This window comes from Phaenicophaeus curvirostris, chromosome 1 (genome assembly GCF_032191515.1).
Source record: "Phaenicophaeus curvirostris isolate KB17595 chromosome 1, BPBGC_Pcur_1.0, whole genome shotgun sequence".
Taxonomy (NCBI): domain Eukaryota; kingdom Metazoa; phylum Chordata; class Aves; order Cuculiformes; family Cuculidae; genus Phaenicophaeus; species Phaenicophaeus curvirostris.
Window position 1 is genome coordinate 79378232 of NC_091392.1, and position 16552 is coordinate 79394783.

At 38.5% G+C, this 16552-nt stretch overlaps 1 protein-coding gene across 2 annotated transcripts in view; it reads left to right on the forward strand.

Moving 5' to 3' along the window:
• Positions 1-480: 480 nt before the first annotated feature.
• Positions 481-16552, forward strand: part of LOC138724210 (potassium voltage-gated channel subfamily KQT member 1-like) — a 490232-nt gene continuing 474160 nt past the window's right edge. For both annotated transcript variants that reach the window (XM_069864071.1, XM_069864079.1), the window contains exons 1-2: positions 481-588; positions 2108-2676. In XM_069864071.1, the coding sequence (XP_069720172.1) occupies positions 2294-2676 (383 nt within the window). In that variant the 5' untranslated portion in view covers positions 481-588; positions 2108-2293. The remainder of the gene's footprint in view (positions 589-2107; positions 2677-16552) is intronic.

A 16552-nucleotide genomic window follows, 5' to 3' on the forward strand; every position in this document is an offset into this window, starting at 1 on the left:
AAAAAATGAGCTGCAGTTCAGAAAGGCAACAACGACATAGAACTCCTATTTTCCATTACTTAATGTAGCATAATGAAGTGCTGCTTTTGTTTTTTCCAAAACTTTGATGGCAAAATCCAAACAACTGAAGCTGCCTGTTTAGATTGAGTCAATATGAAAGCCTGTTGCAGAGCCTTCTAGCTACAAGCAACACCTAATTTAGTTTCTTAAAAGATGCGCAGTAAGAAAAATCTCACTTTTAACCCATTGTAATTAAGTGTATGCAGATAAGAAAAGGGCTGGTAGGGAAAGGAGGACAATCTTCAACAAAATTAAGCTGTTGCTTGTGATTGCTGGTTTTGACAACAGGAAGAAGCAGAAGTAACTCCTCTATGAAACTGTCAAAACTTTCTCTGCCTTTCCCAAGGGTAGCCATATAAGGCAGATAAAAGGGAGGGACCCTGCTTCACTCAGGGTGGTGCTTGATAAGTTGAGGGCAGAGTCAGGCAGCAGCTCCTCTCCTTCCCCCTGCACCTATCTAGGGAGTGTGCTGTGTGGAGCTGAGGTAGCAGCAAAGAAGAGGACTAGAAGGATATGCAATAAGAGAAGGTAGGCCAGCTGGTTTCATGTTTTTCTGTAGTGTATGTCTGTCTGTCTGTCTGTGTGGATCCCTTGTTTTGATTAAGCAGGCTAATGAAAGTGTTTCAGGTTGCAACTGCTCTGTAGCCAGCATTTCTTATAAGCACTTGCCTAGGTAGCCTAATATATATAATTACTCTAGTATGAATAATACAGAGGGAGTGTAGTTCTGATAGATATTTCTCATGTTCTTATTGCAGATTCACTTGGATGAAGGGCTTTGTGTTTTAACTTTCGTGTTTGGTCCCTGCAGTTTTTTGTTGGTAAGACAAGTGATAAGGGAAAGGAAATATTTCTCTGCCTGCTCTAGAACTAATGCAAAATGCATTGGTCCACCTTACTATGACCAGTGTTAAGAAATGAGTACATTGGAACAAGTCCACCACTCCATGTAAATATTTTGTGGAGTATCTTATAGCGCTTTGTTCAGATGAACTACAATGGTAGCTCATCCACTACACAAGAGGATCTTTGAGCAAGAACAAAAAAAAATTGGCTGTGTGAGTCTGTTCTGACAGGGGAGCAGTCAGCTGTAACTCCTAGGCATGCGAGCATTGTATTGTGGATAACACAATATATTAAAATATGACATTAGAGACATAATCTTGACATTAACATCAGTAGTACTTTAAAGTTAAAGGCACCTTTTATGACACTTAATATTCTCATTTTAATAATATTTTCATATTTTCATTTCAGCTAAGCATTTTAAATGAGCAAGATTCTCATGACAGTGTGTAAGAAATGAGCCAGTAGAAAATGACATTTCAGAAAGACAGCTGCTCTCAATCTCACAGAATGTTTGGTATTGCTGCTTGTATTTGTGTAGTAAGAGAAATTTAAGTCTGCTCCATGAAATATATATTGATCTACAAGATCCTTATTTTCTGTTCTGCTTTCTCTAGGTATTAGCTTGAGACTAGCAGAGCTAGAAGCAAACATTAAATGGCTTGAAGAAAATCAAGAGTGAGTTCTTTGATCTTTTCCCTTGCAATAACATTAGCCTCTCAGTAAGAGTTACCATCAATGACATCCTTCTTTGTACACTTGAAAAAAAATGTTCCTGAGTACCGTGGACTGCATGAGGTTCCATGAGGTGACTGAAATAATTTATTCAGGTCTAAAAAATCTTTCTGTTATTGACACTTGGCATCTATGCATTGAAGTTCAAAACCTCAGTCAGGTGTGTTTCAGGCAATAGAAAGTTTATGAATTCCAGGAAATTTTCACAGCCCCACCTCTAATTGGGACACTTCAGGAGCTGCTCAGCTTAAAATATCAGAGCATCAGCTCTCAAGACAATTCTGCTGCTCTATAGGTGTTGCACTATTGTAACAGTTTTAAGCATCCTTCCTAACAAATGTAACTTTAAATCTTAACATTCTACCTTCCTCCAGAAGTCTTAACCTCTTTCTTTTTGACAGTCTCCTGTTACTTCTGGTATCTAGCATGTGTCATTGTCTAATATGTTTTTCTGATTTAATTTCAGAGGCTGTGAGTGACAGGAAGTGACAGGCTGACAGCTCATGCTTGTGTCGCAGAGAAGGTCCTTGACAGCAGTGGAAAGTCATCAGCTGCTGGAGAACACCCAGGGCAAGGCAGGGAAGACATGCAATTCCTTCTTTATAATTTGAAATATTGATCAGGGTTAGCAATACCTGTGCATTGTTACAGAATGTCCTGTGATAGCAGTGAAGCTGTTGGGCACCCAATGCATCACCCATGTGAAAAGATTCAATGCTCCACTTCCCAGCTTAGCAGTCCAAATGGAAACAGGAAATCTGCAGCATTGCTGGAAGTCAGAGGGAGCATAAGCAATATTCAGTATTCTTCTGTGGCGCTGGATCCAGAAACCCTGGAGAATCCTGGATCGGGAATTCCCCACAGCCCTGAGGAAGGCACAAAGGCTGCAGACTTGACAGCAGGTGAAGTCCGTAGGGCCTGTACAACAAAGTGTTTCCATAGCCGTTATCTAACTAAAACCAGTACACAAGGAGATGTCTACAACTTTCTGGAGAGGCCCAGTGGATGGAAGTGTTTTATCTATCATTTCACAGTGTAAGTACATACATCTTTGCGTAATCTTTAAAAGCAATGGGTAACCCAGTTTCTCAAAGGACCAGCTGCTATATCCATTACCTTTCCAAAGGAGAGCTTTGTATTCTTTATCTGATAGCTGTATTAAAAGATGAACATTGTATATTTGATATTCCTGAGGGAAAGTCCTATATGCTCATGGCAGTTTTTACTGCTGTCTTCGCTGATTTACATTGTTCAGAAGCTGCAGTTTTTAGCATGCAATGTGAAAGGCTTAGCTGTGATGAGGCAAGTCACATTTTTATAAGTCTACTAATTTTGAGATGCCAAATCAAGTAATTTGTTGGACAAAGATTTAACCATGTCCTTACAAATTTGAATTAATTTACACTTGTAAACACAGGAGTGCAACTTTAGCAACATTTTTCATTATACCATGTATAGAGAGCATGCAAGGAGGAAATTAAGGCTTCCATTTACTCTTGTAAAACAGTGGTTAATATATTAATACAGCTACTACTGGTTTGAGCTGCTTATGGTATCTGTTAAATTTAGCAAGACTTCAATTACTATTGTGAACGCCAATTCAAATGATAATTTGTCATCTTAGCTATAGAACGGGTACAATTGTGCTTTCACTGAGGCAAGAGGAAGTTTTACTGGCTATATTGAATGAAAACTGAGCAAAAAGTCCTTGATTTATTGTAAAATTGGCAGGTGTACTTCAATGTGGAGTGTTGAAACTATTCTGTTTGCCTCATACATGCTGTTCTATGGCTTGACTGCATTTTGGAAAAAAATATCAGTTATGGCATTCAGGAACTGCTCAGAGAAAGAGTTGGTAATTATAATAATGCTTCTATTTGGCATAAAATAGATAGTCTGAATAATATTTGCTTCCTTTCACGCCTTGAAATCATATATGGATTTTTTTAAAAGGATTTTTTGCTTCATTTTGACACATGATTTATTTTTTCAAAGTAAAAGGATAGAGCCTCTTTCAAGGACTATGCTTATAGAGTACAGTAATTCCTAGGGCTCAAACAGATGTAGATTTAAATATGTGAAGACTCATGATTGAAGCCTATTTGAGGTTAGGGCTTACTAATCTTGGTAAAATGCATTTGTTTCACAGAATCACAGAATCACAGAATAACCAGGTTGGAAGAGACCCACCGGATCACCGAGTCCAACCGTTCCTACCAAACACTAAACCATATCCCTCAGCACCTCGTCCACCCGTGCCTTAAACACCTCCAGGGAAGGTGACTCAACCACCTCCCTGGGCAGCCTGTTCCAGTGCCCAATGACCCTTTCTGTAAAGAATTTTTTCCTAACGTCTAGCCTAAACCTCCCCTGGCGGAGCTTGAAGCCATTCCCTCTTGTCCTGTCCCCTGTCACTTGGGAGAAGAGGCCAGCACCCTCCTCTCTACAACGTCCTTTCAAGTAGTTGTAGAGAGCAATGAGGTCACCCCTCATTTCATCTGCATTGCTTTCATCTAGGGCTAAGGTTGACCTTTAATATGTACTCCTGCAGTAGGCATTAAAATAAAATAAAGAAATGCAAGTCTATACACCACCACCACCATCCCCCCCATACTAGAAAATTGAAGAAATTATTGCTATTACTAAAAAAAACTCTTCTTTTTTTTTCAGAGTACAAGGATTGCTAACTTAAATGAAAGACTATGTAAATTGACCTCTTTTAAAAGTTTTTTCTTTGAGATTGCTTGAAAGGAAACTTTTTAAACATAGTTTTGGAAAGCATTTTCTCTTAAGTGTCTTTGTCCTAATAATTATCCCAATAACTATATGGTGTGTTCACTTACATCAGAATTTTGTTTGGGAACATATTATACAACACTAAGTATTATTAATGTTAAACATTGTTAAAGTTATGTAGTGCTAATCTAAAATACAGTCAATTTTATATAGAGAACAGCCTATAATTTATTTAAAAAAAAAACATTCCCATGTTATATCTGTGGTTTTGGGGTGATTTATGTAGAGTTGATCTGATGATGATGAGTATTTTCATAACAAATCCAGTCTTCCAAGCATGTAGCTGGAGTTTGTGTAGCCTGGGGGAGCTGGATGTTCGGTGTCCCTTCATTGTCATCATCCTTCATATGCCACAAAGACCACATCACTCTCAAACTTGTGGGAAGCTTCTATCCAAGAGGGACTGGAATCTGTTCTGATCTGGAGCCAATTCTGCTAGAAAGAACCTAACTTTCCAGGAAATAGGCAGAGTGAGGGAACAGCAAGTGCTCCAGGAGGTGACCTTCCTGTTGCATTCTGGAATTACCAAAATAATCTCAATTTTATGTAACATTTGTTGTATGCCTGATAATTCAAGTTGCTTTCAAGGGAGTAAACTCGTGCTTCTTAAAGAACTTCATAACGTATGTTAAACAGAACTATTTTTGCCTAATTAAATCTGGAATTTGCGTTATTTTAGTAAAAATAGGCAAAAATCATGGTTTCAAACCAAAATGTTTGAAGACAGTGGATTTGCTTTAGAATTCCCTCTCCCAATCCTGAAAACCTTCTCACTTAAGTACTTTTTAGCTGCACTGGAAGTGCTGTGAAATACTTAACTCCTGAAACCCCTGAGAACGAGGTAGAGAATTCCACTGACAAATTAGAAAAAGATAAGGGCTTGAGAAACAGCTGTGACGTGCAATAATGGTGCATTTATCTTAACCAACCAGTTCTTGCAGCTATTTAAGAGCTTCAGGGTATTGAATATGAATGTGTGTTAGAGTCTTGCTGTTTGCCATGTGGTCCTCAGTCCAGAAAAAGAAATGTATGCCTGGTTTTAATTTGATTTCTAAACTCAGCTGTGCACTCGTTTAAATCACACCTACATGTCAAAATAAGCAGATTATACCTTAATATCTTTTTTTTTTGAATGAGTAGTACCATATGTATTGATGATGAGTTATGTATGGTAATGAAATAACTTGCAAATCCAGACATTTAAATCATGTAATTGTAAATGAAGCCTTATTCATGTAATGGGTTCAATTTTCTGAAACATATATATAATTGCAACTGGAATGGCTCATTTATACTCTAGAATTTGATTAAAATATTGTGTTCGTGTATGTATGAACTGAGTGGGGACAAGTGAAGCCAGACAGTTTTCCTGGTAATAAGATTATTGTCCCCATTTAGACACTAAGTAGCAACGTTCATAAACCAAAACCAGAATCCAAACTATGTGCTCACAGTGCTAGAATGTAATTGTGCTGGGGAATTTTACACTGCCAAGCCTTTGCAGGCCACCTTGGACGTAGCCAAAGGGTGGAGATGCACTGTCTCTTCTGCTGTGTTTGTAGAGGCACAGAACCAAAATTAAGAAGGTGCAACTCAAGCCTATTGAAAGAAAAGGATTGCTATATATGCACCCATGTGTGCTCACACGCAGAAGTAGTAACTGACGATAGTAGAACTGTAAGGTTTCACTTGTGTTTGGGGTGAGCAGGTGACTGCTTGCTGTCATACCTTAATTTGTTCTGAGTGTGAGTGATAGAGGCTACCATGTGTCAGCCTAAGGTTGTGTTCTCATCACAGTGGAGCCGTGCTTCACAGCTGCATTGGCTCAGGTCTAGGAAAAAAAGAACAAAACACAACTGGATTTGCACTGAAGATAACTTGCTGTATGTCTCAGCAAAAAAGGTGGATCCATGGTACCTTTCCCCTCAGATACACCCTGTTGTTTTTACTCACTGCAATCCAACTTCCTTGTTCTCTTTTATATTTCTCTGGAGCATCCATCAACTTCTAGTTTTGGTCTTTTAAGCTGCTGTTGGCTGGGTGTTGAATTTTTAAGTTAAAAGCTAGAATCTGAGGGGGAACTTGTGTGGGTAACACTTGAACTAGAAGTGAGGAAGCAGATACAAATGGCTGCACTGAGTCTGGTAAAATGGGGACAGAAGAGAGCTTGAGAAAAAGAGACTTGATTGTGTTATAGAAACTGAGACTTGTGCCAGTGATGCTGAAACCAGAAGAAAAGCAGTATAAGAGTGAGCTAATTCAAGAACATGGAGACGCAAACTTAAGCAGGAAGGACAAAGAAATAAGGACCATCAGCTTTTGGAGACCAGAAGACTGGATAGGCACAAGGAGCTGGAGCTGCAGGACAGCTGAAAATGGTCAAAAAGCTTAGAGACAGACACTGGGAGGAAGAAGGGATAGGAGATGACAGCTGGAAGCTAGGGGAAAGAGAGAGCGTGGAATTCATGACAGAAGGAACCTTTCACCCATAGGCAACTAGTTTGAATCTCATCCAAGTCAATAGTGAAGAAGTAGTAATGACTATGGGGAGATACAAAAGGAGCTGTTGGTCTCAGTCCAGTCCTTAGTGAATGGATGTCAGCATCACTACTGGAGTTAGCACAGCTGGAAGGCTTGCTGGCAGTCAGTAGAGAAACCACAGGCTGATTGAAAAGGGAGGCAAGTCTAAGGCAAGAGGGAGGCCCATGAGAGGGATTCTTAGATTTTGTTCTCAGGCCTGCCACTTTCTTGTCGTGCAACACTGTGAAAATTTAAGTGAGAACTTGCAGCTGTTCCAGGTTACATTATGCCGGTTTGGCCACTTGTTAAATGAGTATTAGACCTTGTTCACATTTAAAAGTTTGACTGGCTTTTATATCCCATAACTTCCCGTGGGATGGGGTGAGCTGATCTAACAGCCCATTGCCAACAGACCACTTCTAGTTATACTACCCTTATCTGCCCTGTCCATTCAGCTCTAGTTGTCCTTGGATATCCTTGGATCACTGAGCCAATTCAAGTTATGAAGCCAGCAGAAACCTAGCCCAACAGGAAAAAGTAGATGGTCTTCTGTTAAGTTAGTAATACACATTCAGCATCTTGAAGTACTGTTCACTATTATTCTCTTAGTGCTCCTAGTGGATCATAATCTCCTGTTAAATGTCATATAAAATTGTATGAAATAATTGCAAAGTAACACTGCAAATCATTTGGCAAAAACTGCAGACCACCTGGTTTGACTGCAAAACATTTCACAAATGCAGAGTTTGCCTAGCAACAAAATCTGCTCTCTAGGCTACCTTATGATTTATGGGGAAACAACTCCTCCAAATGGTGACTGAAAGAGAATAACATCTATTGCTCTGAATCTTTCCCAGAGAATGCTGCCTGTCTCTTACTGTATGGGAAAGATAAGGAGAATGTTCTCTCTAGAGTATGGTTTCACAAGTGCTGGCATGATATTTTACCAATACCAAAAGGATAGCGTTCCCTCTCTTACCCTCCCTTCTCTCCTGCCTACACATTTTTCCTGCATAATGAGAGCTGCTTATAGCACTCACTGTAGCCCTCCTGCGCTAAGTCAGCTTGCTGTAATGGCAGAAATCTAGCTCAGCAAGAAAGTGAGTAGCTTTTGATACCTTAGGGAGCTAAAGCATGTCAGCAAATGATTTGATAATGCTGGAACCAGCACTAACCAGTTGGCCAAAACTGGGATGGGATAAGGGAAAGCTCTCCTTTTCTGCACCAGAGAACTGTGGTGTTGGCTTGGTTGCATGCAAAAACATGCCCCAAGTGTGCTTTGTTACACCTTCTCTTCATAGAGGCACACATTTGTTCCTGGTAGCTTGTTGAAAAGAACTCATCTAAGGGATCACTGTTGGGTAACTTAAAAGTACATGCTTCTTGCAAAAATATGAACAATATCAGTAATATTGCTAACTTACAACTTTAGGATGAAAGTACAGAAGATCAAGAACGTATTTGTAAAATGGTGGCTGGCCAGGTAAGGGTTCTTTCCTTTAGAAAAGATTATATGTATTGAAGGCTGTGTCACCATGAAAAATTAAAAAAGAGATTTCAAACTATTGGAACAAATTAAAAATAGCAATTTTCTCTTATTATTGTTCATCTTCAAACTTTGCTTAATCTTTTCAATTCCCTCAGCTTCATGTAAAACATACTGTAGTGTTGTTCTGTTAATGCATTTGAAGAAGGTATTAGCCACTGCTAGCTGATAGATTGGGGTGTTTTTTTGTTTTTTTGGTTTTTTTTAAACAACTGCTACTGATGCAGAGAACATTAAAAGGAAAAAATATAAGGGCATAGTTGGTTTTTTTTTCATGACTGTGGGGCACCTGCTGCATGTCTTCCAGTTCTTTGAGTGTAGCATTTCTCAGTGAAACTGAATATATGTAGCAATTAAGTTGGCATAGTCTTCTCCTGCTTCTCTTTTTATCTGTAAATTGAGCCTATAGCTCATAATTTATAACTGTTTATCTCAAAGCGAACATCATATTCCCATTTCTGTCCTTCCCACAATTATCTCTAGAATGCAAGCAGATATTTTTCTTTTTTCCAGTGATGTAAGTTCAGAGTACTTATGAGCATATGACTGATTTAGAGATCCTGGTTTTGACCTTGATGTCACAGCTTAGGTCTGGACATGATGTGCTTTTATAAGCGTAAGTTAGGGCTTGTTATTATTATTACTATTATTACTACTACTACTACTACTACTGTGTTCAGGCTATTTCTTGCCAGCATAACAGTTATTTATTTGGATATTTTATGCAGAAATTGAACTGACCATTTTTCCAATTTTAGAACTGCAGTAGCTACTCTTCATCTACAACATGTACTAAAAACAGAGAGGTACAAATCCAATGTCTTGAGTATGATTATAAACTTAAGGTACCAAAAGATGAGCAGTGTTACCGGGGAGAAACTTATCAACTATTAATTTTGTTAAAATGAAAAGTTCCTCTTATTGCTTAGGGTTCCACGTTCAACTGGATTATATGGTGGAACCGCTAAGTTGCTAATGGAGGTGCACTAATATTAAATAGAATTATCTTTAGGACTTAGTAAAGTTCCAGGATTGAGATGTTCTAAAAATACATGGGGACAGTTATAATTTTTTAGATTCTTTTCCTAAGGAAATGAGTTTTATGCAACCACACTGAATGAGTCTGTCTGAAAGTGCCTTACCAAAAACTCTTGAGCCAGTTGGCAAGTTTCAGCTAGTATTGACAATGATGAGATGCGTTGGAGATACTAAGTTTCTTCATGTTTTCCTAAAGTAAACATTTGGGTAGAGGAGAGAAATTAATAATCGTAAAGATTAAAACACTTCAGTTAGAGTTCAGTTAGATTTTTTGCCACCAAAGAGTCTTCTCAGGAGAGAGATGCTATGAAAATTCCTAAGGAAGAGCTTTGATCTGAGTGTACTTCACTTTAGGCACAGAATAACCTAACCACAGGGCAAAAAGCCAAGTGCTACATAAGTTTTATTTTCAGTTTTTGAAATTATTGATGACTTCTTTCCGTCATTTATGTAAGAAATTCAATCCAAATTATTCTAGAAGCTCTGTTTTGTAATAGTCTGTGTAATGAATATGCATTAATATCCCCACAGGCTAATGTTCTTTCTATAGTGAAACAATTTGTTTCTGTAACGAAAATGAATAATGTAGTGTGGCATTGATATGGTGTTATGGATGGAATTTGGTTATGCTTTTGTGGAAAAACATCATTCTTACAGAAACCAGCAAAATAAAAAGTTATTTCTTCATGTTAGCATTACAATTACTCATTAATTTGTGGACCCAGATGGTATCAAATTCAAGAAAAAGTGTTTCAGATGTCTTCATGATAATCAAGCTGGCATTAACTTATTCTGGGTGTATAGTCACAGCATCATTATTTGCATTTATTATTTTCCTTTTTGGGTACTGAACCTAAGAAATGTTATTTTATGTGAGTACTACAAAGAGGTTGGTGTTACTTTGGAAAAGGTGGCAGTAGTTTCCTGTCCCTGCGGAGATGTGTCATTGATGGCATGCCAAAACCTACAGATTTTTTTTGTCTCATGCTCAAGGTTGGTGATAAATGTATCAGAATCATGAACACTGATTGTGAAGTCATGATGATGATGAACTGTTTTCATCATGTTTAAAGAACTGATTAGGTCTCTTCTAGAAAGTCCTAGTGATACAGAATCAAACTGGAAACTTATGTCGTGTGTCCAGGTGAGGAAAGGACATCCAGACATTTTGGTAACAAGACATATGGAGATAAGAGGACAAAATACAAACACAGAAGTACAGACCTTAGTGGAAGATACAGGCACTTGGTTGAATTGGGGAGCTTAAATCCTACGAATGGCAGGGCACTGAGAAAAAGAGTTTCTGAAAGACCAGTGTTTTTTCTAGTGATTGTAAAGGATGCATGAATGTAATTTGTCAGTTCTGGACCACTACCAGCTAAACTCAGAGAAAACGAGAAATCCAAATCTTAGTGCTCTTTAAAGAGCAGCAAATATATTAGTCTCTTAAATGCTTTAGAAATGTGAAGTGCTCATTGCTAGTAGAAGCTGTGAATGTTTTTAAAAGTAACCTATCCTTGGCATTTAATTCAGAAAGTTTGTTTGAAGTGAGAGATCTTTTTGTATGATGTGTGGCTCATGCTGAGATTTGAACAACATTGGAATTAGCTATTGATTCAAACTGGTTTGTAGTAATATATACATATGGGAGTGAATGGACTCAAGAAAAACAGAATAGCAGTGTGTATTTGTAAATTACTTTTAAAATTCTGGTGTTGTAGGAATATTAGCTAATTACTTCTGATTGGAGCCAGCTGGGAAACTTGATGTTACATGCAATGGGGCTATCAGGCGTTTCTGGATGCAGCCTAAAAGGAGCTGAAGTAAAAACTGAAAACAGATATCCTCAGTATACCCATGTAATAGATCAAAGTTTCATTTGGTTAGGGGTTCAAAACTCTGAAAATGCTTTATTCTGAGGCAAAACAAAGTCAGATATGCTCAAACTTGCTGCCAGGCAGGCTGCCTGTTAGTGAAATCCAAGCTAGGCAAGCTTCCATCAAAACGTGTCTGATCTCCTTCTCCAGTTCTGCTGAAACTGACATGTTCCCAGACTACTTTCTAATTTTAACATATTGGTATTTTCAGAAGAAAAATTGTTCCTTTACCAAAATTTCCAAACAACTCTAATTTTTTTGTGATCACATATGTGTAAGTGCAAGACCTTTCAACAAAACATCAAGCCTCAAGAGTCCGGAAAGAGATCTATAAGAGAACTGAGGGACATCAAAACTGACTTCAAAGGCACATGGGCAACCTTCTCTTTGATTTAGTCAGAAACTCCTTTGGATAATAAAAGTATTTATGCACCAACAATGAGGTTTTATTGAGACTGCCAGGAACATCCTCTAGAAGCACATGGCTATTCAACATAAGACAGTGTAGTCCCATTTAGAAGAAAGTGAAATGCTTCATGCACTTGGGAATGAGAATATCTTGGACTTTTATAGCATGAAAAAATGGAAATGCTCTCCTTAATTTTCCTGCCACAAAATAACCACTTAAAATAAAAAGCACTTAATGCCTCTGGAGCCTTCAAAGAACTTTCTGTTGGCTAAGCTCATTTATTCTACTTAACAACTGCCTTAAAACTATCGATGTCCACTGGACAACTCTGTAGTCTGTCATCAAGGAAAGGCTGAAGCCCCAGTGAGTGTTATTGCAAATAGATTTATTGGACATACTGGTCTCAATCCAATCTATTTTTCTTGTAATTTAACTCCACCTGAAGTAACTGCATTTCTTCTGTCCTAGCGTATGTTAGTAGAACAGAACATCTTGGCTACGCATCTTACTGGAGAAAACAGTAGATATGATAAAAAAAAAACAAACAAAAACCCACAAAACCTAAGAAATTAAAAAACCAGGTTTGGAATATGATTTGAACTGGAGACTTATGTAGGCCATTTGTGAATATCTAGCTGAAGGGCTTTGAAATAGTGAAGCTGGCCACAGCAGCTCAGTTTTGAAGAAGGAGTACAGCAGGGCAAAGACATATCTGATTGCATTAAAAACATCAGCAGTCCATGGTCAAGACATCTAAATTCTATAGGTTGTAGGTTTCAATAGCTTTTTCTGTAATAATTTTTGTTGACTTTTCTTTCGCTATAGGGCTTATAGTTTTCTAGAAATGTTTTATTCTCTAAACAAGACTTTCCAGAGTCAATTCAATTTGGCAAGACAAAAAGGCCACAAAGCTACTATTTTGTATTTGGTTGCCAAGGAGTATATCTCTGTCTACCAGTTAATAAGTTTGTCCCCTCCTCACCCATCCCTTTTTTGTTGTTCAAGAGACAACATTCCACAAGAGTCTCATATATCAACACTTCAACTACACTTATCTGCAGTAGATAAACACAAAAAAAACCCATATCCAGAGATTCTTTGCTAGAAATGGCATTATTTGATGTAAATAGGAGGAGGAATGATTAATACTTCTCCTTTAAGAGCTTTCATTAGGCTTGTCGTCCATGGAAAATGAGATTATTATAGCACGACCTTGAAAGAGGTCACCCTTGATAAAGTGCTTGACATCTTTTTGCTCTCAAAGTTGTTGTTACCTAGTGGTTCCAAGTGTTTGTAGACTTCAGTAGAGCATGCTCATGGCCAATTAATCTGTTAAACAGAACTTGTCCCTGGCTACAATAGCAACAGAAACATGTTTACAGTTGCACTAGCTACTCTCCAAAATGCTTAGGAAGACTGGGACACAGAGAGGCACACATGATTTAACCTTTAACCTTGTTTGATCAACTGTCCAGTGCACCAGTACTGTGTATTTGAATTTGTTAACACATGAAACAGATTTAAGGGTGGTGGTTTAAAAACGTTAATTAAAAAGCACGTTTGCTGGTGGTTTGGTTTTTGGTTTTTTTTGTTGTTGTGGTTTTTGGGGTTTTTTTTGTATGCATGACGCTTAAGGAGTTTAGGAGAAATTAAGATATACTAAAATTTAGTGTGTGTTAGCAAGTATCTCTTGGGGAAGCCTGGTCCCTCAAGTCTTCTGAGGGTGTGAGCTGCACTGAGAATCGAAATCCAAATGAGAAATTCTCCTTCATCTGATAAGTAAACCTCTTTTTTTTCCCTTTTTTCTTTTTTAAAGAAAGAGTGAAGAATAGCCTGCAAATAGGTGAGTAGGGGTAAGTTTCTGTCTTCAGAAAAGTAAAAATTTGAAGGGAAAGAAGGCCAGATGTTTTAAGAGGAAATACTAATCTATATATAGCAGATATATAGTAGAAAAGGAAAACAGTATTTGCTGAAGTAATAGCTCAGACTATGGCTTGACATCCTCAGGAATCACAAAAAGACTCAAAGAGGACTGAAATCAACGCCTCTGTTCTTTTAGACTAGGAAGGAGTAGACCACATTTATTAGTTAGCAATTATTTATGTGTCTTCCTTATTAGCTCTTTCCCCTTAGGAAGTGAACAGCCATCAACAAGTGAGATTGTTCTCTGTTGGTTTAAATAACTACTTGCAAGCAAGTAAACAGTCACAACCTGTTTTCTCCCCCTTTGCAGCACAAGGAACTGCCCTTTGCAGGAGAGAGTATGGTTAACAGGGAACATGAGGCAGCTAAACTGGCAGCTGGTGGGGCAAGGGAAATTGCCACATGACAAACTTTAAATCCTTTCACCCCAAGGCCACTATGTTAAACTCACACTGATCTACTTACCCTACCTGTAAGTATCCCAGAAATCTAATCAGACATATTTAGGGAGACCCAGGATCTGATTGTCACTTGCTAACAAGTACACTGGTTGCCATTGCATTTGGAGGAAGATCTTCTTTCTCAAATGAAAACATAAAGTGAGACCTAAAGACAAACCAATGCTATTTAATGATGATCCTTGTTAAAGGTTTGCATGTGGTACCAGATATTCAACTGTTGTTTTGCTCTTTATAGGGAATCTTGTGTTCACCCAAGAATTTTTAATCGAGCATGCTTAAAAAGGTCATTGGTTAGAGCTATGTTTAGCATACCAGAGGCTGTTAAGAGCAGTCCACAAGGAAGATTCCCGATTGCCTAAGGTGAAATAGAGCTGTACCTTGTTGGATTTTGCAGGTCAGTTGGCAATTAAGCTATTTCTGTTTAGGCTTGTCAAAACTAACCTGCATTCTGGTGCATGGCTCAATGACGGGGTAGTAACTTTAAAAAAAATACGAAGGCAGTATGCACTGACTGCTTGTTCAAAGATATCAGAGGGACAAGGAAATGCTGTTCCCCTGTATTAGAGAAAAAGGTGAAAGAGGATTGTTTATTTCTATGGGAGTGGTTTTACTTGGGTGCAGGGAGGACTTGACCTTTGTTTCCGCTACTTGTCTCCAGCACTTTTGTCATAACACAGATACCACATACTCACTCAGCTCAAGCATGTGGCTTCTTTCCATCAGCCTGTAATGTGTGTTGAGAGTATAAACAGCTGCACTGCTATGGCAGGGGCATTGCCAGCAGTGGCTAAAAGCTGTCTCTGGGGCTGCTATGTAAACCATGGATCCCAAATGGCAACTCAAGGTGTCAGTTCCAACTCTTTCCTGCCTTCCTTTTCAGGACACTTATATACAGTGAGAGGGGAGAGCAGTCCCAGCTTCTTCACACTAAGGTTGTGTCCACTCATTAACTGCTACCTGTGTTAAGTAAAAGGGAAATTATATACTGGAACAGCACCACTTTGTTTTCTGTATATGTTTTCATATCTACCTTAAAATACTCCTGTTACTTTTGCCACCTTCGGCCTATCTGAGATGGGCTGATAATACCAGAAACTATCCTTTATCTGTTTCAAGTTCAGTTTCTAAACACTTCAAATAAAGAATGGGAAGATTTACTTTCAGGTTGGTTGTGAGGACTAGTAATGAGGTATTTGCCTTTCCCACTTACTTCAGCAGACATTTCTATCATCATGGAGATGACAGGCTGCAGCAGCCAAAAGACTGTACAGCAAAATTACTAGAGCACCTCAGGTCTAGCTCCACTGTTTGAGATTTCTTAGAAAAAAGAAGACAGGATGTGCTTGAAACTTAAAGCATCACTAGTGGAGGAGGCTTCCAGAATTTTGGGGAGTTGTGATTAAAAAGGAGTTCTTTGTATTGCTAAGGCCTTGGTTTGAGGCATCTTTGGCACTCAGAGAATCCTGTCTTGGGAATCAAAACAGGATGGTATAAGACTGTCAGAGCCTGGAGGAAGCCAACAGAAAATTATCATGTATTAAGTATATACCTGAGCAGTAGAACTGAGATTCTTGGTTTGTTCATTACTTCCAGCTGATTGATAGTACTGGAAAGACAGATACAGCCTTTTACTGAGATTATACACACTAGAAAAAAGAAAAAAAAGACACTTTTTCTCTATTGTGGATCTTCTGTGTAATAACTAATGCTGTGTATGCCTGCTGAACTATTTTTTTCTTCGTATTATTCATGGAAAGAATGAAATTTAGATAATAATGAACAGTACTTCCCAATGGCACCTGAAATGTAATGGACAATAAAATAGAGTTGTTAATGCCAAGTGGTTTGTTCCACATACAAAGAACTGCGGAACACAGCTGCAAAAATGGTGCTGTTGCTTAAGTTATTAATTTCCACAGTTAGTGATTATTTTTCAGGCTTTCATCCTGCTTTTCTCCTTTTCTCAAGCTAGTAACACTGAACTCGTGTAAGCCATCCTGCTGTTGTCTGAGTACTAGCTCAGAATCTCACTTTGCTTTGCCCAGAGCAAGGAGGAAGCTTGTGCTCTGCATCAGTATGTTGTCTTGTGAGCTCCCTTAGCCTTCACTGTTGCTTTGTTCTGCTTGCTTCCCCTGTAACCTGGTGTGTAGCTCTAGCTTCTCTCTTTGGTTCTGTGGGACAACACAGGGAATACAGAGGACACAAAATGTGCTGGTCGGGTGGTGGTAGAGAAGGTGCAAGCAAGCAAGCAGGTAGCAGCAAGAGATGTGAAGGGAAAGGCTAGTTGTGAAGAGAATCTTGGGTGCAGAAATGCTGCTTTGTTGAACATCTGACAAGACTG